The following is a 26,833-nucleotide window of genomic DNA, read 5'->3' on the forward strand; positions in this document are numbered from 1 at the left end:
GAGCACAATCACCTCACCAATGAAGATAAAGATACCAAGGAATCATAAGAAAATATGTATGGCATCATTTATCATTAAAGCATTTTAAGACAACACAATAATAAACTATTACTATGGACACTGCTATTAGAAAGACCAGAGTTCAAAACCATAATAAGCACCAAGCTAGTGAGAATGTGGGGATGGAAATATTCCAGGAACTTTGGGAGACAGCTTGGAAGTTTCTTATAAACTTCATTCCTACAGTCCAACTCCTTTGTAATTACCCTTTCCAGTTAGAAGGGTATTTCCAGATAAAAATCTCCACATGAATGTTTATAGTAGCTCCATTCATACTCAAAACTTCAAAGCATCCATAAGAAAGCCTCAGTCTAAGGGAAGCTAATTCAGACAAGATGTTCAAAGGGAGGTGAGGTCGTTCAGCCAGCAGGGAAGCCCCTTAGCTTTGGAAGTAAATAATCCAAAGGCTTCTGTCAATTGGTGACAGAAAAAGTGTCACATGTAGACACTGGGAATTCAGTGTCACATGCACACACTCAGATATCATTAAGGGCTGAAAAGAAATGAATCCTCCAGATGTGAAGGAATCATAAATGCATAAAAGAAGAATATCTATCTGAAAGGCTACTTACTGTGTGATTCTACCTATACAGCATTCTGTAATGGGCAAAGCTGGAGGGACAATAACCCTTGGTAGCACATATAAGCTATAAGGACCATCGAAATTCAAATAAGCCAGGCTGCCTGCCTAGAACACTCTCAGACAAGGTGAGCTGCCTGGAAGAGGCAGAGACCAGCCCTGCTGCCCAAAACAAGTCCAGAGCAACCCGTCTGCCTGAAACAGACACGCTCTGCCTGTGGAGCACTTGGAAGGGGGGGCTGTTCAGTGTGCTAAGTGGGCTTTTGGTTGCCATGGGTTGAGGCATTTCTGCCCCTATAAGTAACCCCTCAACCTTCCTCCTGTTAGTAACCCCAATAAAATTCATTGTTTTACTGAACTGAACTTTGATAACATCCTTGCTTTGCTCAGTTGTTCCCTCTCTGGGGTGGGTGGGCGGATGTTTGCCCATGTCTCCAGACAAACGCTGTCACGAAGGAAGGAAAACTTACAGGTCACATTGCACTTCGTCTAAACCCACAGAACGTTCAACATCAGGAGTGAGCCCTAATGTAAACTTCGTACTCTAGCAGAGAATGGTATGTTTTCAAGGGAGGCTGTTGGTTGCTACAGATGCAATGAAGCTAGTGGGGGAAGGTGTGAGGGCGGGGGAGTAGGAGGGAGGGAACTAGACACTTGACATGCAATTTAGATGATAATCTAAGAATCCTATAAATATAGTTTATTAATTGAAAAAAAGCAACACTTAATACTATAAATGACAAAGAAGTTCTTGAAAATGCCACCTCTCCTCAGTGTTACACTCACACTTTAAAAATGAGCACGAGAATCCCTCTCTCTGACAATTGATCCTATCCAATAGCAACAGGTGTCCCCTCATCTCAGGAATTATAACCCCACTGGATTTGGAACTAGCTCTCAAGTATTTTGCTTTCTTGAAGTCTCAGCAGCTTATCAATTCCATGATAACATAGTTAATTTTATTGGAATTTGTTTTTTTTTTCTTTTAAAGAATTTGCTTTACATAGGAGTATCACATCATTTGAGCTCATATGGCTGTAGGGTAATTTTCTAGGAACAGCATCTTGCCTGATTCACTGGGTGTAGAGCATTTAGTTTCCATGGATATTTTTATTCTTGAATGTGTCACACTTAAATATCTAAGGGTCTGTTTCCTTCTGTTTTTAAAACACGGTAGACTGTCAAATTGTTTAATCCTTGACAATTTAAGTTGTGTGTTACTTTAGTAATTAAAGAGGGTGAGGGTTTTACAGTGCTCATGGCTATTTCTATTAATCTCACTCACGTGAAGGCGCCTGCTGATCCTCCCCCTGTGGCCCTCACTGATCTGGCAAAGATCCCTACACAGAACCCCAAAAGGTATCGCCATCACTGTCCTTCCTGTGCTCAGCTTTTCCATTCACATGCAAGCTGCATATTTATTATCAAAAAGAAATTTCAATTTTGCTTTTGATAATCTTTCCTGTGTGTTTATTGGTTATAATATCTTAGAAAGTATACTAGCCAGTTTTTGTCAACTTGACACAAGCTGGGGTCAAGTTTGGGAAGAGTGGACTTCAGCTGAGAAAATGCCTCCACCAGACAGCTTTTTGGCAGGTATGTAGGGTATTTTCTTGATTGATGATTAATATGGGAGGAGGACTCAGCTCCCTGTGGGAAGTGCCACCTCTGGGCAGGTGGTCCTGGCTCTTATAAGAGGGGACTGACCAAGTGATAACAATAAGCCAGTTAGCAGTCACTCTGCCATGGCCTCTCCTTCAGGTCCTGAAACCTTTGAGGTTCTTCCTTGAGCTCCTGCCTTGACTTCCTACAAAGAAGGACTGTAAGCTGCAAGACGAAATAAACCCTTTCCTCTCCATGGTCTTGGTCTTTACTAAGGTCATGGTCTTTATCACAGCTACAGAAAGCAAATGCGGGCGGTAAGGAAGGACCCTTCTATCTTAAAAGTATGTACACGCAAACAGACACATGCACAAATGCACAGGCACACACCTAGGCACATACACTAGGCACAAACATACACACGCATACCTGTACAGGCACACATAACACAAACAAAAACCATATAGGCACACACACACATACATACATACACAGAAACACACAGCACATGTACATTTTTGTGTGATTGTTTTTGAGGCGTTAGTTCTAATGCTTCAGAATCATTACACTGCAGTGGTGCCATCTACGTCCTTTCTCCTGGGCATAAATTGGGAGAAAAAAATCATTTAAGAAATGGGGGTGGGGCTGGGGATATAGTTCAGTGGCAGAATGATTGCTAAGCATGTGGGTGGCGGGGGAAGAATGGGGCAGGGGGAAGAAGAAGAAGAGGAGGAGATAGATGGAGAACAGGATAGAGCAAAGCAGGAAGGAAGGAAGAAAGGAGAAGGGAGGGAGAAAGGAAAGGAAGAAGAAAGATCTGCAGAGCACTTTAAGGACTTGTTGGGTGTCCAGAACCAACAGCACAAGCTAGTGGGCAGTAAAAAAGCTCTACTCAGTCTTCCTAGTCAGCAGCACCTTCCTGACTTTAATGATTCTGTTACATCTTTAAACCCTCTGCCTTTATTTCCCAGCTATCAAAGATATGTTCTAATCTCATTAACTCTCCCCAGGTCACTCAAATCAGTCCTCATATAGTCCTCTCCTAGTCACTAAGAAGTTTTGCTTTTCCTCCCTCATAATCCTTCCCCTCACAGGAGTTAGAGACAAAGAGGCCATCACAGATAAGGAAGAAGCCAACCTGAATGTTTCCTCCCGGCTTTCTGAGATGAAGTAACATATGCTCTTGAATGTTCTGTGCTACACTGACCACAACAGGGTCAAGAATGGCCTTCCTATAGGGTGAAAGCCAGCCAGCCTTCTACTTCTAGGCATTGCATGGATGTCAGGAAAGCTCTCAGAAGGCATGGTGCCTGAGGTTTTCTTGTTTTAGCAAAGACACCCAGTACACAGCTTAAAATATTAAAATTCCCTTGGTGACAAATAACAGACAGGAAGTCAATTTGGTTCCATGTATGGGCTAAAGAGATGATTTTAAGAGCACATACTGCTCTTATTGAGAAGACCCAAGCTCAGTGTTCAGGACCCTCAGTGTTAGGGCTCCAGGGGATCTGTCTGCTACCTCCTTTGGATGTCATTGGCACCTCTGCACACGTATTCACACTTACACAGAGAGACAGAGGATTTAAAAATATGATAAAAATAAATCTTAAAAAAAAACCCAGTGTACAAAAATTTAAAAAAAAAAAAGGATTTTTTCAGATACCTGAGCCTAACGTCATCACTTGAATACTGAGTGTGGAAACAGGACTTGCTCTTATAAAGCTGGCTGCCTGTTGGTGCTGAAAATAAGGAAGGACAGCAATAGGAATGCAAAAGATGTGGCTCTGACTGAGATAATATTGGCATGCCAGTCAGCAAGAATGTTGACCTCAGGGGTCAGTGTTGGAAAAGTTGCTTGTATGGGGTCACCAAACATCACTTGGGAACCCTGGCTGTCTAAAAGCGCAGTCACCTTGCCTCTGATGTTCTTATCAGAAACACGTAGGTCAAATTCTTTACCATCTTCCCACATTCATGAGAAATAGCCTTTATCACACCTGAGCTCTGAATTGTGAGAAAAATTATGTCGTGTTTGGTTTGGGGAATAGAATGAGGTCATCATTTTCCCCCTTGACCTTGGAGTATTTTGTATCTAGGGTTAGCATCATGATGCATTGAAAGCAAAATCAGGATTACTCTTCCTGTGAATGACAAACCTCCAAGCCCCTCACTATCTCTGTAGTTCTGATTTCGCTGACACACAAATAAATTCATAATTATATTTCCCATCTGTTTGGACACTGCTATAAAGGAAAACTGATTGGAAGGGAACAAACTGGGGTCTTTCAATGGAGAGATTAAATAGTTTTTCCATACGGAAATTGGCAATGTTAGGCAAATACCCTGGAAAAGCATTTGGTCATCAGCTACTAAACAAAAGAAGGACTTGTGGGAAAATCCAGGGAGGCTGTAAAGAACAGATTTTCAAAGCAGCAGTGTGGCATACAGAAGCAATCATGGGGACATGACCTTTCACATCTTTTTTTCCATATGCAGGCTCAATTTAGTAAAAGATTCCACCCAGTGCACCCCTCACTCATCAGACTGAGACAAGAAAGCAGCAAGAGCAAATAGCCAACACAACACTTGTTTTGGATGCTGTCTTGGTTACGGTTTCTATTGCTGTAAAGAGACACCACAAAGAAAAACATTTAACTGGGCTGACTTACACACTCAGAGGCTTAGTCTGCTATCATCATGGAGGACAGACTAGCAGCGCGCAGGCAGACACAGTGCTGGAGACTTAGCTGGGAATTCTACTTTTGGATCAGCAGGAAGCAGGAAGAGCAAGTGAGCCACTGAGCCTGGCCTGAGTTTCTGAGACCTCAAAGCCCATCCCTACAGTGACACACTTCCTGCAGCAAGGCCACACCTATCCCAACCAGGCCACACCTCCTAATAGTGCCCACTCTCTGTGAGTCTATGGGGCTCATTTTTATTCAAATCACCACAGATGCTATTTCAGCCATTTACAGCTGTGTAACTTTAGACAGATCATGCAATCTCCCCATGTCTCTGTGTTCTTATCCACAGTGAGAGTCTGTTTTACAGAGTAAACATGAGGCTTACAGGAATTAGCTCTAAAATACTTGGGATATATCCTATACAATACAGTAAACATTACAAAACTGTCCATTTGGCAAAACAAAGTGTGACCACTTTCGAAAAACTATACTTGAAAGTATTTGCTAGTCAGGCTGGGATCTCACCTGGAATCTTTTTTTTTTTTTTTAATTGGATGTTTTCTTTATTTACATTTCAAATGTTATTCCCTTTCCCAGTTTCCCCCCATCCCAGGAACTCCCTATCCCATTTTGTCTCCCTCTGCTTCTATGAGGGTGTTCCTTCACCAGGTGCACTCCTACCTCCCTGCTCTCAATTCCCCTACTCTGGAGCATCTATCAAGCCTTCATAGGACCAAGGACCTCTCCTCCCATTGATGCCTGACAAGGCTGTCCTCTGCTACAAATGCAGCCAGTGCCTGGCTGATAGCTTAGTCCCTGGGAACTCTGGTTGAGGTTGGGGGCTCTGTTTGGTTGATGCTGTTGTTCTTCCTATGAAGTTGCCTGGAATCTTATCACTTGTCTTTAAAAGAAAGAAAAGAAAGAAAAGCAAATCCCACCAGGATGAATGAATAAGAAACATTTTCCTTTAGAATGTATATGCCAGATTCAACTTGCTACCTGAAAGCTTCCGAAGACAGGAAGCTTTTAAGCACTTATTTCATACACTAGACTTAAATATATTTATATTCCAATCTTCCTATGCAGTGGTTATCCATGTCTGCAATACAGAATATAGCTATTCACACAAACTCTGTGCTTTTGGTAGTTAATGTCTTGTCTTGCTTATTTATTTGTTTATAATCGTGTTTGGCTATGCCCCTTTTGTTTGAAATCAAAGTGAATTTTAGAGTTCAGCATACACTAAACTCCCACTCTGTGAGTTTAAGACCTAGAATAACCGAGGTCATTAAATTGCCCGTTTCAATGTGACAATATCAACTAAATAAAAACGCCGCGTCAGCAAGTGGCAGCTTTAATTACCAGCTAGCTCAGGCACCACCACTTTGCTTGACAGATTTACTATTTATAAATAAAACGCTCAGATGTGGTGTGACAAAGCTCTCCACAGAGACAGCAGAGCAAAAGGCAAGGGGAGGGAGGGGCCAGTCATAGCTGTCTTCAGTGCAGTTTCAAGTCAGTAGATTAGCAAGAAAGGAGCTAGGACAACAGGGCACAGCTGGAATAGGAGGAAGAGGTGAGAGCAGATGGGGTGGATGGAGTATCTTGTGAAGACTGAGGTGGCAGAGAAAAAATGAATTCAAGATATCCTTTTACTTTATATTTGTGTACTTTTAACATTCAGACCAAATATCCAGATTATTACACCCATCTTCCAACATCAGTAAACTCAACCAACTTCAGAAAGAAAATATTTGGGGGGAAAATTACATCTGTACTGAATTGCACAGAAGCTTTTCACTTTCATTATTTTCTCCAATATGCATTTATATCATATTATGTACAATGGTTAATCTAGAGATGGTTTAAAGTGTATGGAGGATGTATGTGGATTCTGTACAAATAGACAGTACACATAAAAGACTTGAACATCCTTAGATACTGGTCTCTGCAGTCTGCAGAAGATACCACATGTCTGCAGAAACCTACAGGAAACCATGACCAGGACAAAAACCCAGCACAAACAGTCAGCTTTGGAGTAGTCCTGTACCTGCGTAGACTGTAAATCTACACTGGTTATAGATGCTGTCCCTGTGGCTCAATGACATTGGGCTGAATTAATCATTTAACTTGATGCTTTTCTTAGTCATATTTTCCTAAGAATGGGATTTCCTGTCTCTAGAAAGCCTGGGTGTCCTTAAATGGAAGTGTTTCTTTTCAAGCACATCTGAAAGTCTGTCACTTTGGTTTTCAATTCAAACTTCAGAGAAACTACCTACCCACCTTTAAGTGGAACTGGGATGGCAATGCTCCTTTATGACACAAATGTTTTCTCTTCATCTGTACTTCTGAACAAGACAAATGTCACCAAGCAAGAGAAATGATTACAGGAGACTAGCACTCCCATCGTGACTGCCATCAGTCCTAAATGTGGCAACTTCTCTTTGCCTGCCTTGTCTTTACCCTAACCCGCCCACTCCATCCTTCCTTCCTTCTGTACAGAAGAAACAGCAGCAAAGTCTCTGCCCTGAGAAAGCTTGCATTCTAGTGTCTCAGGGAAGGTGGTGTCCCAGCCGGTGGGGGAGGGGGAGATTCCAGTAAACATGTCAATCAGACAAGCAAGCAAATCATCAAACAACAGTTTCAACAAAGGAATTGCAGAAAATAAAGGAACCCTGGCATTAGTTATGAGGGGCTGGGAGCACATAGGTGGGGAACATTGGGGACAGTACAAATCACAGAAGGCCTATTGAAGAGGTGGCACCTGTAAAGAGACAGAACTAGACCTGCCTAGTAAGGGTTTGAGGGGCCCGAGGGAATGAGCATTCTAGACAGCAAGAGTTTGTATAAAGGGATTGGTAAATTCTGATTTCCCCTCTTCAAACTTTACATCCCAGATTCAAGTCCCTTCCTTTGTATACATAGCTTCAGTTTCCCTACATGTAGCATAGGGTAGAGATTTCACCAAAGGGTAATGAGTAACCTCTGGGGGAAACTGTCCCTACTCCATTACACTCTAAACTGCCAATCATGGACACCCTGGAGTGAGATTCCAACAGAAGCTTCTAGAGTCACAGAGAATAGTCACCTGCACAACAATGAAAGAGTTGTTTGTAATGTTGTAAATAAATGATAGGCAATCATTTATTTACGCAGCGTAGTCCTCATTGTCTAGGAGACTTACCATGGCCAGTGTATTCAAAGGAATCTGCTTCGTCAGGGGTATCGAGTTCATCCACGTTGATGTCAATCTCATCTGGACTGTCTAGGTTATCATCGGAGAGAATAGATCCTTCACTTTGGTCCAGAGAGAGGTTGATATTTGGGGCTGTGAGCTTGATCCTTCTAGGGTGACTGCCATTGAGATCCAGAGAATTGGGAGGTTCTAAAGAAGAAAACCATAGCAATATAAGTTCATCCACATGGCTTTCTGGAATGGGTCTAGGCCCCAAGGGAAAACCCCTAATAAGGGATTTGGATCCTGCCCTCAATTTATACCTTATGTCCTTCCTTCTTTCCTTCCTTCCTTCCTTCCTTCCTTCCTTCCTTCCTTCCTTCCTTCCTTCCATCCTTGTTTTGTTTTGCTATATAGCCCAGCTGGCCTTTAACATGCAACTCGAACCTCCAGTGTTAAGATATTGGTGTGAGCCATTGGCTGTTTTTTTTTTTCTTTCTAAAGATTTTTTTTTAAGTATATGTGTATGTGCATATATGCCACACATATGCAGGTGACAGAAGGACATCAGACCTCCTTGCAGCTGGAGCTACAGGTGGTTATAAGTCACCCATCATAGGTGTTGGGACTTGTACTCCAGTTCTTTGAAAAACAGCAGGCATTTTAATGGCTGAGCCATCTCTCTAGACCCCTGACTCCTGGACCTTTTCTGGGGAGAAAAAAATCCCTCAGTATTGGCTTCCATTCCGCTCCTCGTCCCTGGCCATACTGCTATATGGATAGAAATCTTTGTTTGCTTGTTTCATTTCACTTTAGTTTTCAGACATCACTGTGCTATATTATGCTGAATTTTATGGAGTATATTGAATAAGAAACAATAGTTAAGCACATACATTTTCTTATGGTTCTTGTACATATTATTCCTATGGAATGGAAGTTAAGAACTATATCTATTAAATTTATAGGAAACACTAAAGGTGTTTCCACCTTAGGTTCTGACAGCTCTGTACATAATTATTCAGTGCATTTCCTGTTTTTTTATTTTTTTAAATAAAACCTTAAGTGCACTGGTTAGATTATTTGAATTTACTAAGGAAATCACCACGTAAGCCACTATCACCCAACATTACTATTATAACGCTCACAATGACCCATGCTTGGCTGACAGAAACAGCTTGCACTCTCTCTTTGCAGTGTGTCTCTCCCATGAGGCATTTAGAAACAGAGGATAGAGACACAGCTGGGCAAGTCCTTTTTGTACAAGCTTATCCAAATCAAACAAAGAGAGGTATCCATTATGAGCTCATTATTTAATGATAGCCATTATAGAGCAAGAAATATTTGCTCTTTATCTCAGCTTCCAGTCATTCTGACTCCTAAATTCTGAGACATTTCCCTAGCACCACTTTTCATTGGCAAGCTCTATTTGGATTATACTGATTTCACAGCCTGAATCGGAAGCGTCTCTGTTAGGCTCTTTCGCACTGGGCTCAGCAGTAGACAGACTGCCTAGTGCGAGTGGGGCCCTCAGCTCTGTCCTCACCACCATACAACAATACAATCCAAAAACTCCTGAGCCAGATGTGCTGAGATTACACATTAGTGGGCATGTTAAGGTACTGGGGGTGGGGGGTGGGGGCAGTCTTTCTTCTGTGCCTCAGGAAAACTGGTAACATTTAGAGCATGTCAAAACGGAGTCGATGGCATTGTAGAATGTTCACTTGTTATCACACTGTTCAAGGAAATGAACCAGGCACAGGAACATGAACTTTTAAATCGAGCCAAGTCAGAAAATGCCCCTAACATCCTTGAGTGAATGTAGCCTCAAATGTTGTAAAATGGCAGGGGAGCGTTTCAGTTGGACTTAGATCTAGCCATCTGTCATGCATGGCCTCCTGGTATGCAAGCTAATGTGACGGCAACGTTCCTACGTGAGTCTTCTTGCTTCTCATGTAATGTTCAGAATATCCGTTGTCTCCAGCTTCCTCCTCTCAGTCCCCTGCACCATCTGAGCTTCTCCGGAGCACTCTAAATTCCTGTTTTCCAAACATGTCATTTCCAAAGTCTCAAAGAAAGCTACTTTGCTTTTACAGTTTCTGGTTTTGAGTTGATGGGCATTACATGTCAACAGAGATGGTAATGCTCCTTCAGTGCTGCCAGGGACAGAATATGCTTACAGGTGTCTTTAGTTTGTTGTTGTTTTGTTTTTGTTTTTATCCACTCTCAGGAACTTTAGATCATGCGAACTCTTTCAGCTTCAAACCATCTGTCTCTTTGGTTGAGCTTATAAAAGTTTATTTATCCCTTGTTGCCTGCTGCTTAGGGAGAAAATCTCTTGACTAGGTGTATAGGACAGGCAATTCATGTGATAGAAATGTGGATTCTACAAAAGGAAACTAACTTTCTTTTTTTCCTTCTTTCCTTCTTTCTTCCTTTCCTTCCTTCCTTCTCTCTCTTTCTCTGTCTCTTTAATATTTATGTATTTCATACTATGTGTATGTTTTGCCCTTATGTATGTCTGTGCACCATGTTTGTACAATATCCTTGAAGGCCAGAAGAGGACCTTGGATCACTTGGAACAGGAGTTATAGATGGCTGTGGGTTGCTACATGGATGCTGGCGATTGAACCCAGGCCCCGTGGAAGAGTCCTCATAACCGCTGAGCCATTACCTCTGAGTTCAGCTCCAGAGAGGTAACTTTCATGGTTAGTTACGCCAGTGTTTAAATAAGAAGTACTCCCCCCCCCCCTCCATGAAATGGATCATGTATTTGAGCACTTAAATTGGTTCTGTTTGAGGGAGATTCCAAAACCTTTAGAAGGTGCAACCTTGCTGGAAGAAGCAGTCACTGGAGGTGAGACCTGGGGGCTGGTAGCCTTGCCTTCTGTCTCACTCTTTTTCTTCTTCTTGTGTGCAGCTGAGATGTGGCTGGCAGCTTTCTGTACTACTGCCACACCCTCCCACTGCTGTGAGCTTGGAACTTCTGGAAGTGTAAGCCAAAAGAAACTCCTTCTTGAGTCTGGTCACACTATTTTATCACAGCAGGAACAACAACAAAAATCAATAGAGAAGTTGGCACAGGGAGTGAGGTCTTGCCCTAAGGGTAGCCTTTCTATTGTTGCAGTGCCCAGCAGGAAGCCTCTCCTTAACAACTCTAATCCCTTTAGGAAATATAGACACATCCGCACATAATCTTTTGCACACAAAGCTATTGATGAAGATGAAGCCTCGGTTGCAGTAAGGACACAGAATATTGCAGATGCCTGGACTGTGGGATGTCCACTAAGGGCAGTGGCAGGTATGGAGTCGAGCAGGAGCGGCAAGACAAGCTACGTGACTTACTGATGGCAAAGCCAGAGATGTGAGACTGCCCAAGTTCTTTGGAGCCCAGGAGATCATGAATCAGTGAGTTCCAGATGTTGGACACTGACCCTTTTAAGTTGTTTAGTTTTAGTTTTACTTTGATTTGATTGCCACTACATCTTGGTCCTTCCCTCTTAGAATTAGTGGAACCCACAGTTAAAAGATTTTGGACTTAAAAAAGACATTGGATTTTTAAAGTGTTGAAAATGTTAAAGACTGGACTTTTTAAGCTGTACTATATGTTATATTAAGGTATTAATCTGAGATCTTGGGATAAACAAGAAAGGAGAGGGTGTGGTTTAATGTGATGTATTTGAGCAGCATGTTAACAAGGAATAGAATATCTTAGTTTTATCTATCAATTTGATGCTGGTATCGGAGGGAGTCTTTGGGGTTTTTTGTTTGTTTGTTTGCTTTTTTTTTCTGAGACAGGGTTTCTCTGTGTAGCCCTGGCTGTCCTGGAACTCACTCTGTAGACCAGACTGGCCTCGAACTCAGAAATCCACCTGCCTCTGCCTCCCAAGTGCTGGGATTAAAAGCGTGCGCCACCACTTGCCCGACTTGAGGGAGTCTTAATTGTGAGATTATCTGAATCAAACTTGTGGGTGGGTCTGTGAGGCATTTTCTTGATTGCTAATTGATGTAGGAGGGCTCATCTCACTGTGGGATGTACCTAGGCAAGGATTCTTGAGCTATATAAAAAAGTTATTTGAGCAGAGGCCTAGGCAGCAAGCCAGTAAGCAGTATCCCTCCATGACGTCTCCTTCAGTTCAGGCTTGAGCACCTGCCCTGACTTTCCTTGATGATGGGTTGCATGCGACCTGAAAGTGTAAGCCAAACAAACTCTTTCCTCCTCCTTGAGTTGTTTTTTGCTCATGGTGTTTATCACAGCAATAGAAAGCCAAAAAGGACGCCTCCCTATGGGGAGCTGCTATCCTAAGAAGGCTAGTCCACCTACAAGGGATGAAATGAATGTAAACTTGAAAAATGGTGTGTGCGTTAATGATGGGCCTCCTAGAATTAGGGTAACTTTACTGCACCAAATTTCTTCCTTTTCCTATAACTTTTAAATGTCCTTTTCTTTCTAGCCTCCCCGCTTCAGCTCTCCACTCTATTTGTGGTACCCACGCAGAGGCATTTGAACCCTTGGGAAACTCCAGAACTGCAAGTCTCAAGGCCACACTTCCAGTTTCAAAGTTTGAATTAATCAGCACCCGTCCTGCGCATCCTACCATCTGCACAGTTATCTGTGGCCTAATTCACTCTCTGTACTAAATCACTAGGAACCAGTGATGTGTCTCCATGAGTTCTGTGGAACAGTCCTAGGGAATTATTAAGCCTGAGGATGCAGGGGCTGTGGACACTGATTTGTAGCCAGTTGGTCAGAGCACACAGGTCCAGCCCGAGACTGCTGTTGGCGGCGGCTAAGTGGGAACTGTCTTGTGGGACTGAGCCTTTAACCTGTGGGAAGTAGGACCATCTAGGCAGCTGTGTCAGCACTGAGGCAAAGCATAGGATATCCAGCTGGCTTCTGTATGAAAACTCTGACATATTTAGTCATGGGAGTGTTCTGTGTGACAGTGTGGTAGAAGAAACGTTTCCTAGCCTCAGCCAAAATCAGAGTGGTGGGCTTCCCTAGCATTTAGAAGGCATCTGGTATGCCCCGCCACTCTCCTTGTCCTAAACAATGTTACCATTCCTTTGTTATAGCATCATAGTGCTGTGTTTCCATCTAGACTGTCTCTCACACTGTGCATCATGGAATGTCTTAACATATCACTTGAAAAGTGTTTCCCTTGAAACATTTGAAAAAAACGCAGTCTGTATGTCATAGAAATTCTCAGAACAGTTATATCCAAAAGAATTTTGTGCTGATTGTTTTACATATGGCTATTGAGAATTTAGAATGACACTCATGTTATTGAAGAATGAAATTTAAAATTTTTATTTTTTAAACTAATTTAAATAGCCATATGTAGTTAGCTGCTACTAACCATAGTCTTAATAGTTTTTATTATTTGAAGTTATACTGTGACTCTGAAGAGTTGTAGACATACAGGGGTTACTATTGATTATAGAACATTTTTTAAAGTGTGTTGGTACATGGCTTACTTATAAAGCTTTTGTCTATTAAATACAAGGTGTTGGACTTGAAACTCAATATCAACCCTTTTAAAAAGGCTACATGACTTGAATTTTGAAGAATAGTTTAAATACTACAAAGCAAGTATAACATATTGTGGTTTTTCTTCTTATTTTATTAGGCTAAGCTAATGATGCCATGCTCAGGATTTTGAACTAACTTTGGTGCATAACAAGGGAGAGACTTTACTATAGCCATGCAGGTTAGAAGTGAGAGTTTATAACTCCTTTTTGTTTATAATTCCTTTTTGCCTTGAATTTAAACCCTCATAAAGTAAGGTAATTTTTGGGGGTGGTGGTGTGTGTGTCTGTGTGTGTGTCTGTGTGTGTGTCTGTGTGTGTGTGTCTATGTGTGTGTCTGTGTGTGTGATGCTGAGTTTCAAACTGGACCCCGTGTATGTGTATGCTAGATAAATAGTATACCACTGAGATACACCTTCAGCTCTAGTTTGGCTTTTACAGTTAGGACACAGAACATTCTTGTTAAACTGTTTCCCATATTAATCACCCATATACTTCTGTATCAGTTACTGAACATAGAAATGGCCTGTAATTTGGTATTATAATACATAATAGCCACATTATAGGCAGATAAGGACAGGCTCAGGAGATCACTTGCTGGGGCTCAGAACTGTGAGCACAGATGTTCAAGTCAATTCTGGAATTAACCAACCTGGGCCTGACACCCTTCTCTCACACATTTCCTTCCTCTCTTTACTTTTGTCACTGACACCACAAGCAGATGCATGGGAAGTGATCTTCTCACTGAATAAGAATGTCTGCATGGAGAAGGCCGTGAGTAAAATGAGCAGATGTTTTTCTCACCGGGCCTCATGTCTGTGGCACTGGGACTCAGAACTCCCTCCTCGAAGGGGATATCCATTCCTTCATCCTCTGACGGGGGTCTGAAAAGAAGCAAGAGGAAGAACATTAAATACACATGCACACACACACACACACACACACATCATATACACACACATGTGCATGTGCACACGTGTTTTATTGTCTTTAAAATGAATAAACAGAGAATAGGGGATAAATATTTCAACTGACTTTAAATAAGGCTAGCATGTGAGCAGAGCCCATTACAGTCCCTCCAATACAGTCGCTGTGAATGAGAACCACAAATGACAACTTCATTGACACCCTGAAAAGCAGTTTGGCTGTGTACAATGGCCACTTCTCTCAGTTCTCATGAGCAAACACAAACCCAGTAAGACTTCAGAAAGTGAAAGTGCAAAGAGCTAATTCATTGCAAGGGACATAAAACATTTATTTTTTTTCAACATGAAATGCAACAGATGTGCTTTAGATCTGTTAGGCAGATCATAGGCAGATCTAAGTATCGACCCTTTCTCTTCCTATAAACGTGGGCCTTATACCTCAGTCACATGGGCCAAGGGCGTGGTACTCCACCAGCCTCACTTTTTAAGTTTATAAATTAGGGATACACAACGTATCTTGCTCAGTTATTAAAAGGCAAAGCAATGAGAAGTTAAGGCCTCACATCCCTGAAAAGTCAGGGAGAGCACTCTTTCCCTCCCTGCTGTTGACTGTCTAAAGGCTCTCTGTCACCATGGAACAGTGAAGGGGATTCTCCTGTCTGCTCAGAGCTGAGCCCAGTCCCTCTGTCACCTTCCTCCATAAGACAAAGGCCAAGGAAACTGGGAAAACAGAGAACTTGACAAATGTGTACGTTCTTCTAAGAAGCTGGTAGCTGTAGACCATGAATTTCTCTTCCTTTATTTATATTCTCTGGACTTTGTTCAGTAAATGTTCACCTGTCATGGTCTTATATCTTTCTTGTTGATTCCCAGACATTTTAATCCTTTATGGTAAATCTTTAGAAGTAGGCACAAATCCAAGTTCATATATGTCACCTTTTTATTTTACTTCTAAATTTATGTCTTATCCCTTATTAATGAGCCTTCTCTCCATGCCAGTCTGGATGATCTACCAAACATTGGGAGTTTCACCAACTTGGTCAGGCTAAGTCCACTGGCCATCGACAAAGCACTGAGGCAACAAAAAAGATTCTTGGCCTTTGGTAAAAAGACTGAGTCTGTTTATTGGACAAATGTGCACTGATGGCCTATGTTCTGAGAATATAGTGGACCAGAACCCTTAACCTCTTCCTTGTGGAGATAGAAGGATGGAGTTGAACCAACAATACACGTAGCTTTACAGTGGCCAATGTCTTCCCCAGTATCTCCACAGACCCTTCTAAAACACAGCACCAGGAAGTTTTAAACATACCCAAACGCCCAAATGCTAAAGGTTTGGTTTCTAGGCTGTAGCACTCCTGGTGTAGAGTCTTTAGGACAGGCCTACTAGAAGGAAGGTATGTCATTGGGAATAACATTAAAGAGACTATTGTCTCCGTTTCCTGGCTCTGTAACGCACTGCTGCCGTGATATTCTGCCTCACCACAGGCTCCAATGTAGCATGGCCAAGCAATCACTGAGTGAAACCTCTGATAGAATGATCAGTTAAATATAATTAATTCCTTCCTCTTTTTAAGTTGATCATTCAACTGTCTTGTCAGCAACCGGAAGCTGACTAACACAGGGAGTGTCTCTTTATAACATCTGTGGCTTTGACTCTATGTGTTCCCTAAAACTGATCCTGCACCAGAGCTGAGGGACAGTGAGCGAAGATGCCCTGCAGTACAGCACCTGTCTGGTATGTGCAAGGCCCTGCACATACAATCTAGTTACACAAGCACACGTGCAGGCTGGGGCGGGCACTCAGTATCCTTCTTTATTGGTCTCTTCCTTGTTCCTCTGAGACAGGCCTTGTCATTGAACCTGGAGCTCATGCTTTTCAATGAGTCTGGCAGCCCCTTTTCAAATTCTTCTGTCTTTACTTCCAAGGGTGTGAGTGATAGCCCAGCTTTCTATGCAGGTACTGGAATGCAAACTCCAGCTCACCTGTTTAACCAGCAAGCCCTCTGTCTGGCCTCATGGCCCTGGTTTTGAAAATGCTAGGATTCAGAGGCACAGATTCCTGATTTCTCAGCATAGTATAATTTGTCATATAACACATGCACACTCTCATGCACACACACACACACACACACACACACACACACACACACACGCACACACGCACTGATGTCTCTATCCATCTGTGTGATTCTCCTTAAGTATCGATACCTGTCGTGTAGAAAAAGGCTGCTAAGAGAAGTTACAGCCAAAGCTGAGATCAAGCTGGGTGTGGTGGCACAGGACTGTTATCTCAGCACTTGGGAGGTAGAGACAAGAGGACCAGTGCCAGCTTCAGCTACATAAGGAGTCTGGGACCAGGGAGGGTACCTGAGACTCTTTCTCAAGAACAAAAGACCTGAAAACAAAGCAACTAAATTAAGTCACTTCCTGTATGCTACAATGCATATTATTTCATCTTATCATTCTATTTCCTCACCAATAAGAGGAGAATGTGGCAATTCTCCAATATTCACAATTCTTCAACCACCACACCTATTATCAGCATAGCGAACTTTGCTTTCCAATCTAAGTGTTTTCTCTATGTGAAGCTTCTCAGGAACAGCAGTCAAATCTATCTTATTTGATGTTATATCTGCAGTACTCAGGTGAGTAATTACCCAATAAATGTGACCCTGAACACACTTGATAGTGCACCAGAAAGTACAGGCCCCAGACTCAAAATAGGTACAGGAGGGCTTTAAATGTGACAGAGTATCAGCCTAAATTTTGCGGGGCTTATGAGTTCCGTGAGTCGCCAGTATTGATGAGTTAACTAGTTAAGACGTTCTGGCTATGAGGTCAGGGTTCTGAGTTGTGGTTCCCTTAACCACTGATGGACTGATTGACTGAGAAAATGGGCTTCCAGTTTTAAGGGTTTTAGAGAGAGATGGTAAATATTCAACACCCCAGGCTATGAGAAATAAACCCAACACTAATAAAACCTCCTATGAAGGATAAAGCACAATACACATGAAATCTCCTATAAGGGATAAAGCATTGTCTGAGTTTCAAGTATCCTTATATTTAAGAAATAACTGGGGATAGCCACTAGAAAGTTCCAGATTCCAGGTGGTAAGATCCCAGGACCCAACAGGGGTGACACTAGCTGAAATACCCAACAAAGGGGAGAGAGAACCCGTAGAGACCATATCCAGAGGTTAGGCACGGTCTCCTGTTGAGGGATGGGGCCACCCACCCATCTCAAAAATATTAACCCAGAATTGCTCCTGTCTAAAGGAAATGCAGGGACAAAGGGTAGAGCAGAGACTGAAGGAAAGGCCATCCAGAGACTGCCCCACCTGGGGATCTATCCCATCTGCCGACACCAAACCCAGACACTATTGCTGATGCCAAGAAGTGCTTTGCTGGCAGGAGCCTGGTATGGCTGTCCTCTGAGAGGCTCTACCAGAGCCTCACCATTACAGATGTGGAGACTTACAGCTAACCATCAGACTGAGTATGGGGATCCCAATGGAGGAGTTAAGGGAAGGACTGAAGGAGCTGAAGGGGATTGCCACCCCATAGGAAGAACAACAATATCAACTAACTGGACCACCCAGGGCTCCTAGGGACTAAACCACCAACCAAAGAGTACACACGGAGGGACCCAAGGCTCCAGCTGCCTATGTAGTAGAGGATGGCCTTATCTGGCATCAGTGGGAGGGGAGGCCCTTGGTCCTGTGGAGACTTGATGCCCAACATAGGGGAATGCTGGGGTGGTGAGGCAGGAATGGGTGGGTAGGCGGGGGAGCTCCCTCAGAAACAGAGAGGAGGGAAGATAGGATAGAGAGTTTACTTGGGAAAAACTGGTAAGGGCGGATAACATTTGAACTGTAAATAAGTAAAAATGACCAATAAAAAAAAAAGAAATACTATCAGAAGCAATGTTCAAATTGAGTATGTGTGTTGTACATGTTTAGACAAAGCATAGCTAAAATTCCTATGAACTGGGTATGAACCTAGGTAAAAGGTAATCTCACAGCTGCAGATCCTAGCATGCCTCCCTGCTTGCTGGTGTTACGGAACAGGCTGAGCCCTTCAGCACAGAATGTTCTGGAATGCCAGGCAGGCAGGCACCAGGGAAGGGAGAAGCTGAAGGCCATACTCAGGGAGTGTGTGGGGGCAAGAACTCCGACACGCTCACGGGTATTCAGAAGCTATAAGGGAAATCTGAACCATGAGAACCCACAGCAAGCCTAGGAGAGATACAGGATTACTCTTAGAAACACAAACATCTGTAGAAAAGGCATGTCCTGATGAAGAATGGTAGGTGGCAGGAGGGGGCCAAACTGGCTGCATGTCTCCACCTAGAGGACGCCTCAAGACTGTTCTCTGGTTCTTTTCATGGGATGCAATAATGTTGCCTCATGTCCCTGACTTCTAATCTTTTGAGTGAATTTTCCTGACATTAGGTATTAGGTGACCCCATAACTTGCTGTAGCTAATGGAAAGATGTAGGAACAGGTTTGTGTGGTGTAACCTTCCTCCTGCCTTGATGGTTGTGAGGGTTTTGTCCTCCTAGATTCCAGTGCCTGTGATGAGCTAAAGACAGTTGGACGCATGCGCAAGAAATGGTTTCTGTCCTTTTTTGCTTTGAGACTATTCAGACTACATAGCAAACTTTATTCCTTCGCAGAGAATATCTGGCTTGCACTGTAGTCTAAATGTTATTGCTAATTTGGATAACCCATTTCCATGGTCCCAACACAGCCTCCAGTTTACAACACATTATCTTCTTGGTGGGTTGTGAAAGTGTAAACATACACCCTTAAAGCTAGGACAGAATTTTGGAAGAATATCAAGGGCTTTCTAGTATTCCATAAATCTAAGTATCAATATATCACTTTTACGGTTTGTTTACCATCACCATATATAAATTCATATTTATTCGATTCATTCAATTTACTTAATATTCTTAAATGGGTATTTTGATCCAATTAAAAATTATTTTGAAGTAAATGTTTATAGCAAACATATACTTAGATGTTTTAATTTCCGAGAATAAAGTAGTAATATGAATTAAATAAAATGCTGCTTTGAAGTTCAACGTAAAGATCCTTTGGTTTCTCAATTTGTGACTTTCTGTCTTAGCTAAGAAGAGAAGATAAAGTCTTAGCTATGTCTAGCAGGGTGTAATGAACTGGGTATCTGCTTCCTCCACCCACCCCATAGCTACAGTTTCTGTGGCTTCTGTTCCCACACACAATTCTAGTCTGAAAATATTACATGGAAAATTTCAGAAATAAAAATATTAATAATTTAGAAAAGTGTTATATCCTTGTTATGATTCCTTTATTTTAATTAGTTATTATTTTTAACTTCTTACAATACTTAATTGACAAATTAATATTATCAATGGTGCAAGTGTAAAAAAATAGTGTAATGTCCATGAGGTGGGTATGCTCTACCATAAACACAAATCCTATCATATGAAATTGAATATCTAGACAATAATTAAAATATTTCCAAGTTTAAACTCTACCAGGGGAAATGCTCAGATGTCATAAATGAAGTTACTAAAATATCAATGAGTAGGGCAAGATTGCCACACTAGACAGACACAGGCCTCCCAGCGACAGAAGAACATCATTGACCTGACATGCTATAGACGACTCTGGGAGAACTCCCTCTAATTAGAATAGATGAGGATGTCTCCATGGAAAGCCTTGGAAAGAACAGTCAGACAGGTAAGTGTCTTTGGTAGAAGATGACAGTGATCCCAAAGACCTAAAGATACTAGCCATGTGCTAGGCATGTCCTCATTTCTATGGCCTAAATGATAGCCGAAACCCAAACCACAAAATTAAAATGTAAAGTTCACCTAGGATCAAAGAAGACAAATGACTTGGAGTTCCAGAAATAGGTATAAACTCACTTGATAGAACTAACTAGGAATCCCTGGAAGTCCTCTTAGGAAAAATACAATGGGACACACACACACACACACACAAACTCAGAGAAAGAGAGACAGAGAGAGAGACACACACACACAGAGAGAAAATTAAGTTCGCTAATAGAAACATTCTGAGTTACTGCCAAGAGACTCAGTAAATGGGGAAGAAAGCAGTGATATAAGTACTTTCAAAGAGTATGAAAGAGGCTCTAATGACCGAAGAATGGTCTCCAACCATTGTGTTGAATCGCTAAGATTGGGCTTAGCAAGTAATATCACTTAAACCCTTCAGTAGCTATGTTGCTTAAAAAGAAGTATCTAGCTGAATAAGGTGACACGTACCTTTAATCCCAGTATTCAGGAGGCAGAGACAGAGACAGAGGCAGATGGATCTTTATGAGTTAGAGGTCAGACTTGTTTACATATCAAATTTCAGACCAGTCAAGACTTTGTCTCAAGATAGAAAAAAAAGTGTCTAAGAGACAGTGACAATAGGCATTGTATTAATATCAACTAAATGGTTGTTAAGGAGAAAACACACTATTAAGGTAAAAATAAAAGCCATTATTTATTATTAATAGAGATCATTTTTCAGAGGATGCAATAATCTAGAATTAATGAACACTTTAACAACAACAGAACTTCACAATACATAAAATACAAATACAATATAAGCCGGGGTGGGGGGGGGGGTGGGGGTGGTGGTGGTACACACCTTTAATCCCAGCACTTGGGAGGCAGAGGCAGGAGGATTTCTGAGTTCAAGGCCAGCCTGGTCTACAGAGTGAGTTCCAAGACAGCCAGGGCTACACAGAGAAACCCTGTCTCGAAAAACCACACACAAAAAAAATGCAATATAAACTGAAATGTATAGTGAATTTCATAGAGAAAAAATTGAATATATATGAGGAATGTATTAATTTAAAGAAGAAATATACAGGAACACAAGACACTATCTGGAGAATATAACAATAGCAAGTCTGCATTCAATAAAAACCATGCATGTTTTTAGACACAGCAAGCCCATCTGATGCTAATCCGAATACACCCAAGGTCAATATCATAGGTGTTATTCTTTAACTTCCGGGCATATGCATGCAAAGATCAACCTCATCACTACAGTTTAGAGACTGAAAAGCACTTGGAAATGACCACAACATAAACCCTACTTGTCACAACTTATCACAAGTTTCAAAGAGGTGGCAAGGAAAGGGACCTTGAATTCAAACATTAGAAAGTATGATGTGCTGAATTAACTAAAACTCCCAAGAAGTGAAGCCCTGCTGCTTTGTGTTTCGATGTTCTTACACTAACTCTGTGTCCCCTCTAATGATCTGAATGCCACCAAGTTCAGAGCCAGAGACATGTTTGGAATTCTCCAGTTTCAGAATGGATCCTACACACATTATGTACTCATGGTTTTTATGCTTCTAAGTCGAGGAGGGCCAACTGCAGGGGTGTGGCAGACCTTTTATCACACAGAGCATTGCAGGATTGAAAGAATCTATCACAGCTAAAGGCACCCTTTTACACTTAGCACAGCAATAAAATCAAATCCTTTCTACATTTCACAGTGCCGTGTGTGTGTGTGTGTGTGTGTGTGTGTGTGTGTGTGTGTGCAGGTTCTTTTAAATAAGAAATGAGCAATGAACCAACGACACTTGGCAAACACATTCAGCTCTGCTAGATGTAATGTTTTCTGACAGGCATGTACACCCAGTAGCTGGCCGTGCCCCTTTCTCAGAATAACCATTGTTAAAAAAATTGGCAACTAAAAAACTCAGCTTCACAAGAAACAATGTAGTGGGTCAAGTTGGGGTTGGTATTGTTCTTTAGAAAAGCTCTCTTTGATTGTACTGATACATTTTTGGGAAAGGGTTACATAAATAGAAGTTTTCTCTAGGTCATAGTTTCTGTAACTCTCCTGATTTCCTTCTAGTCAACAAAGATATACATGTATCTTTGATAGAATTGCTCTTGCCAGAAATGAGATTAAAAAGAAAAAAGAAATAAACAAAGGCTTCCCTGGGGTATTTGCTGTTCTTTGTTACATGCATAAATTAGTTCAGTGGTTGGAGGACTGCCATCTCAAGATTCTTGTCAGATAAGGTGGCTTCGAGATTTAACAGTCTGTCCACCTGTCACTCTGTCCACCCCAGAGCTCTTATCAAATTGCTCAGAGCAGGAGCAGGTCGGACATGCAGCAGGTTTCCCACCCAGCTTCCAGATCCGTAACAAGGGAAGAGCACACAGTGGGTAGCTGAGCTCAGGCCCATTAAATCAGCTCTTGGCCACAGTCCCCTACCCAGCAGCCAAGAGCACTCTAGATGGCAGCTCTGCAGCTAGGCAGGAAATAGAGTCTTAGATGCCTGTGGCTCCAAGCGTGATGATGACAGAATGAGGATCAGAGAAAGAAGGGGCACAGCAAGCAATGGAGGATATGTAGAGAGCATCCACCTCACCCTGTGCTGCCTTCTCTAGGGGGATCTGAGGGGAAGACCTCCCTATGTCTCTAACACCACACCTGCTGTTCTCATAGGACAGAAAGAGTGTGCCACCTCTTTACAGGGGTCAAACTGTTGGAAGACGCACATCACTGCGAGTGGGATTTGATGTTTTAAAAACCCATGCCCCTCCCGATGAGTGCTCTCCCTGGATCAGATGTAAGTTCCCACGCCTGTTGGCCTGCTGCCATGCCCCCTGCCATGATAGTCATGGACTTACCCTCTAAACCTACACCTCCAATGAACTCTGGATTTTGGTTTTGTTTCTGTTGCTGTTTTCTCTATTAGTTGCCTCAGTCCTGGTGCTTTGTCCCAGAAGTAGAAAAGTAATTAAGACAGATTTTCTTCTGGCTTCTACAAATGTGTGTGCCCACTTGTAGGAATGTGCATGTGCACATGCACACACACACACACACACTGCAGTCACAGATACCCACATGTGAACACAAACACACACAAAGTTTAAATCAGATGGGTATTGGGCACAACGGACTTGCCTGTAGCCTTGTCATTAGGGGGCTGAAGCAGAACTGTGACCTCAAGGCCACCCTGAGCTGGGACTACAAAGTTCCAGACTAGCCTCAGCCATGAAATGAGACCTGGCTCAGTGTCCCCAACCTTCTAATAGGACATTAAATTAGATGTCAGGCCAGCACTTTGAGGAGGGAAGACTTATAAAGTGCTTTTACAGTTCACAAGCAAAATGTCTCATAGGCATCTCAAACTCAACACATATAAAACTGAATCTGCCATCTGTACAAATCAGCAATAGATGTTTTTAAAGGTCCCAAATTCTCAGATCTTCCCTTTAAAAAGCAGAGCTTAATACCTCTCCTTTCAACATGGGCTGAATTTGCATCCACAGAATACAGTAAAAGGAGTTGATAACACACAAGTCTTAAGGCGAGGTAGGTACCCAAAGGTCCAGTTCCCCTTTGTTCTCGCTTGAATCACTGAGTCTGAGCTAAGGTCTAGAACCTGCTGCCATGTTATAAGAATCCACAAGCCACAGTGTATAGAGGTTTAGGTGGCAAGGAACTTGGCTTCCTATAAAAACCCAGTAAAGAGGAGCAGGCGTATGACTTGATTACAGAGTTCTACCTCCTGATCCCTGCACCAAAATTAAATGGGTGAAAATTTCAGAGCAGAACAACATCTGTCCAAAGCCTTGGAAGCAAGGCCAGAAGAAGCCCCTCCCACCTCACATGTCCTGGACACATCTTAATACAAAGCCCCGAGTCGGAACCACCTAGCTATTCCACTCTTGTATTCTTACCACTCAAAAAAAAAACCTGGGAGATAATAAACCTCTGCTGTCTTAAACTGCTAATGTTAGGCATAATCTACGCCACAGCACTAACTGATATAGTTCCCTTCCTATGAACATGGCCACTCACCACTTGGGCACCCAGTCCAGACCTGGTACTTATTCTTCCCTAGATCTTGTCTTCCCAATCCAGTCAGCTGTACAGTCCTTCAGATTCACCTAGCCTCTCTCCATTTCTCCTGGTTGTGAGGCTTCATTCTGCCCACTTGACATGGATACAGAAACTGCTAAGGAGCTAATCTCTGAGTGTGTCTGTGAGGGCGTTTCCCAGGAAGTTTAACTGAGGAAGGTTAACTGGTGAAAACGAGCAAAACACCTCCTTTTTACTTTTTTCTATGCCTTTACGACTGTGGATTCGGTGTGATCCACACCGAATTTCGGTCTCATGTTCCTGCTGCTCTACTTTCCTAACCATGATGGACTTTATCCCCTTAAAACAAGAGCCGAACTATACTCTTCTCTCCTTACTTAAATTGCTGTTAGTTAAGTATTTGGTCTCAGCAATGAGAAGAGTGACCGTCCTAGTTAGTCTCAGCTTCAGCTGTGTCATCTGAAGGAGTCTCAACTGAAGTATTGGCTAGATCAGACTGGCTTGTGGTCACGTCTGTGAGGGAGTGTCCTGACTGATGATTGCTGTGGGAGGATCCAAACCACTGTAGGAGGTGCCAATCCCTAGGCAAATAGGCTTGGGCTGTAGAAGAAAGCAAGCCAGTAAGCAGTGTTCTTCCATGGTTTCTACCTAGAGTTTCTTCCCTCAGTGAGGGACTGTGGCCTGAAAGTTGCTTTGGTCATGATATTTAGTGAAGCAACAGAAAGCACTCAAACGGTAACCAGTACAATGACAAACCATAGCTCCGGGTCATTCTTGCAGAATTCTCTTGACTTTTGTCTCTGTTTTAGATTTTACTGCTTATTTCCTCCAGACTGCTAACTGAACATGCTTGTTGGTTTTAACCTTGATGTTACTCTCTGGAGTCCTTTCTTACTCCAGATTTCTAGCAAACAGAGTAGTGGCTCTAGAGCAGTCCCGAGAGGCCTTTGTGACCTGGCTTCTTTCTCAGGCCCCTCTGCCTACTTAGCCTGTGAGCTCAGCTAATTCACTACAGCTCAGTTGGCCAACCCAGACACTAGCTGTGACCCTCAACTCAGAGGTGATCCAGTCCCATAGACCCTGTGCTGACTTCATATGCAGCCTTTAGGCATTCTTTTAGTTTCTTGCCTGCCTTCTCCAATACTGCATGAAGCCAGGTATCTTGGAGGACAGACGCTCCAGTGTAGAGCATAGAACCCATTCAGGGTGGAGATTAGGAGCTATGGAACAAACACAAATATTTACATATGGGAAGGATAAAAAGGCATATCAGACATATAGCAAATCCCTGACATAGATAAGGCTCTGAGTTCAGTGCCTAGAACCAACAAAAACTTTGATGTTTTCTCAGACAGCCTTGTAGCTTAGAGTGGTCTAAGAGTCCCAGTCTTCCTGCTGGGCCCATTGCATCTGGCTCCCTCAAATTATTATTTTCTTTAACATGGTTTTTCTTGAAAAAGTGACTTGGTTATATTTGGTAACTCTTGCAGGATTGTTTCACAAAGAAGCGGTGACTTAAGAGTTTGCTAAGTAAAGTTCATCTGGGGAGGCACTTACTACCCTTCCCAGCAATAAAAGCAGCAAGTGGAAATGGGTTTAGCTAAGGAAGAATGGAGGTTTTAGGAGGAAAGGGGAAAGAGTAGATGCTTGTTTTCCTCTAGAACTGGAGCTGTCAGTGCCCAAGACAACAAACAGGCTCTGTTGGATGCTCAGGTAGGAGCAGAACCTCCGAGGGCTTCGCCATTGTACCCGTCTTCACCAGCTCAGCACCCCTGACATTGAAGAGCAGTGCGCAGGCTTCTCCTAGCCCTGCCTGCAGCTGGGGGTAACAAGCGCCTGGGTTCTTTTTCACACCATGCCATCATGACTTTGCTTCCTTTCCCTCTAGCTGAAGGGTGTGAGGACACTAAGATGTGGGATGATCTGGTACCAGAAATAGTAGCCACAGTAAAATACACAAACATATTTTCAACTGCTGCCCCAGCAGTTTCATACACTGACCCAAAGGGTGTGGTGGAGGACCTGTGTCTTCCTGTTCCAGAGCTGGGCATAATAGAGGGTTTTGTTTTTTGTTTTTTAGTTTTTGTTGTTGTTTTCTTTTGTTTGGATTGTTTTTCCTATAAAGATTCTAAGTGTGTTCAGTTTGCATGCCGTACGTCAGCTCTACCACTGAACACAAAGCATCTATGATGGTGTAGAAGTGAGTGGGTCCCCTATGATCCAGGAGCCAGGGATGGAGCCTTGTTCTTAATTCAATGTCTGGTAAATCTTTCCCTCTCCCACAAGGTAAAGCATAGGTGGTAAGCTAACCCTCACCCAGACAGGGCTGTGTTTGCCAACCTCTGCCCCCAAATGAAAGAGACAGAAAAGCATTTTTGCTTTCTTGATGTTGTATGCATTTTTTTTTTAACGTGTGAAGCGTT

The 26,833-nt window shown here is 42.5% G+C and overlaps 1 protein-coding gene across 3 annotated transcripts in view; it reads right to left on the bottom strand.

The window, feature by feature from the left end:
- Positions 1-26,833, bottom strand: part of Prune2 (prune homolog 2 with BCH domain) — a 278,222-nt gene that overhangs the window by 36,254 nt on the left and 215,135 nt on the right. For all 3 annotated transcript variants that reach the window (XM_052188702.1, XM_052188683.1, XM_052188693.1), the window contains 2 exons: positions 14,432-14,511; positions 8,111-8,311 (listed from right to left, as the gene is read on the bottom strand). In XM_052188702.1, coding sequence (XP_052044662.1) covers positions 8,111-8,311; positions 14,432-14,511 — 281 coding nt within the window. The remainder of the gene's footprint in view (positions 1-8,110; positions 8,312-14,431; positions 14,512-26,833) is intronic.

This window comes from Apodemus sylvaticus, chromosome 1 (assembly GCF_947179515.1).
Source record: "Apodemus sylvaticus chromosome 1, mApoSyl1.1, whole genome shotgun sequence".
Classification (NCBI taxonomy): Eukaryota; Metazoa; Chordata; class Mammalia; order Rodentia; family Muridae; genus Apodemus; species Apodemus sylvaticus.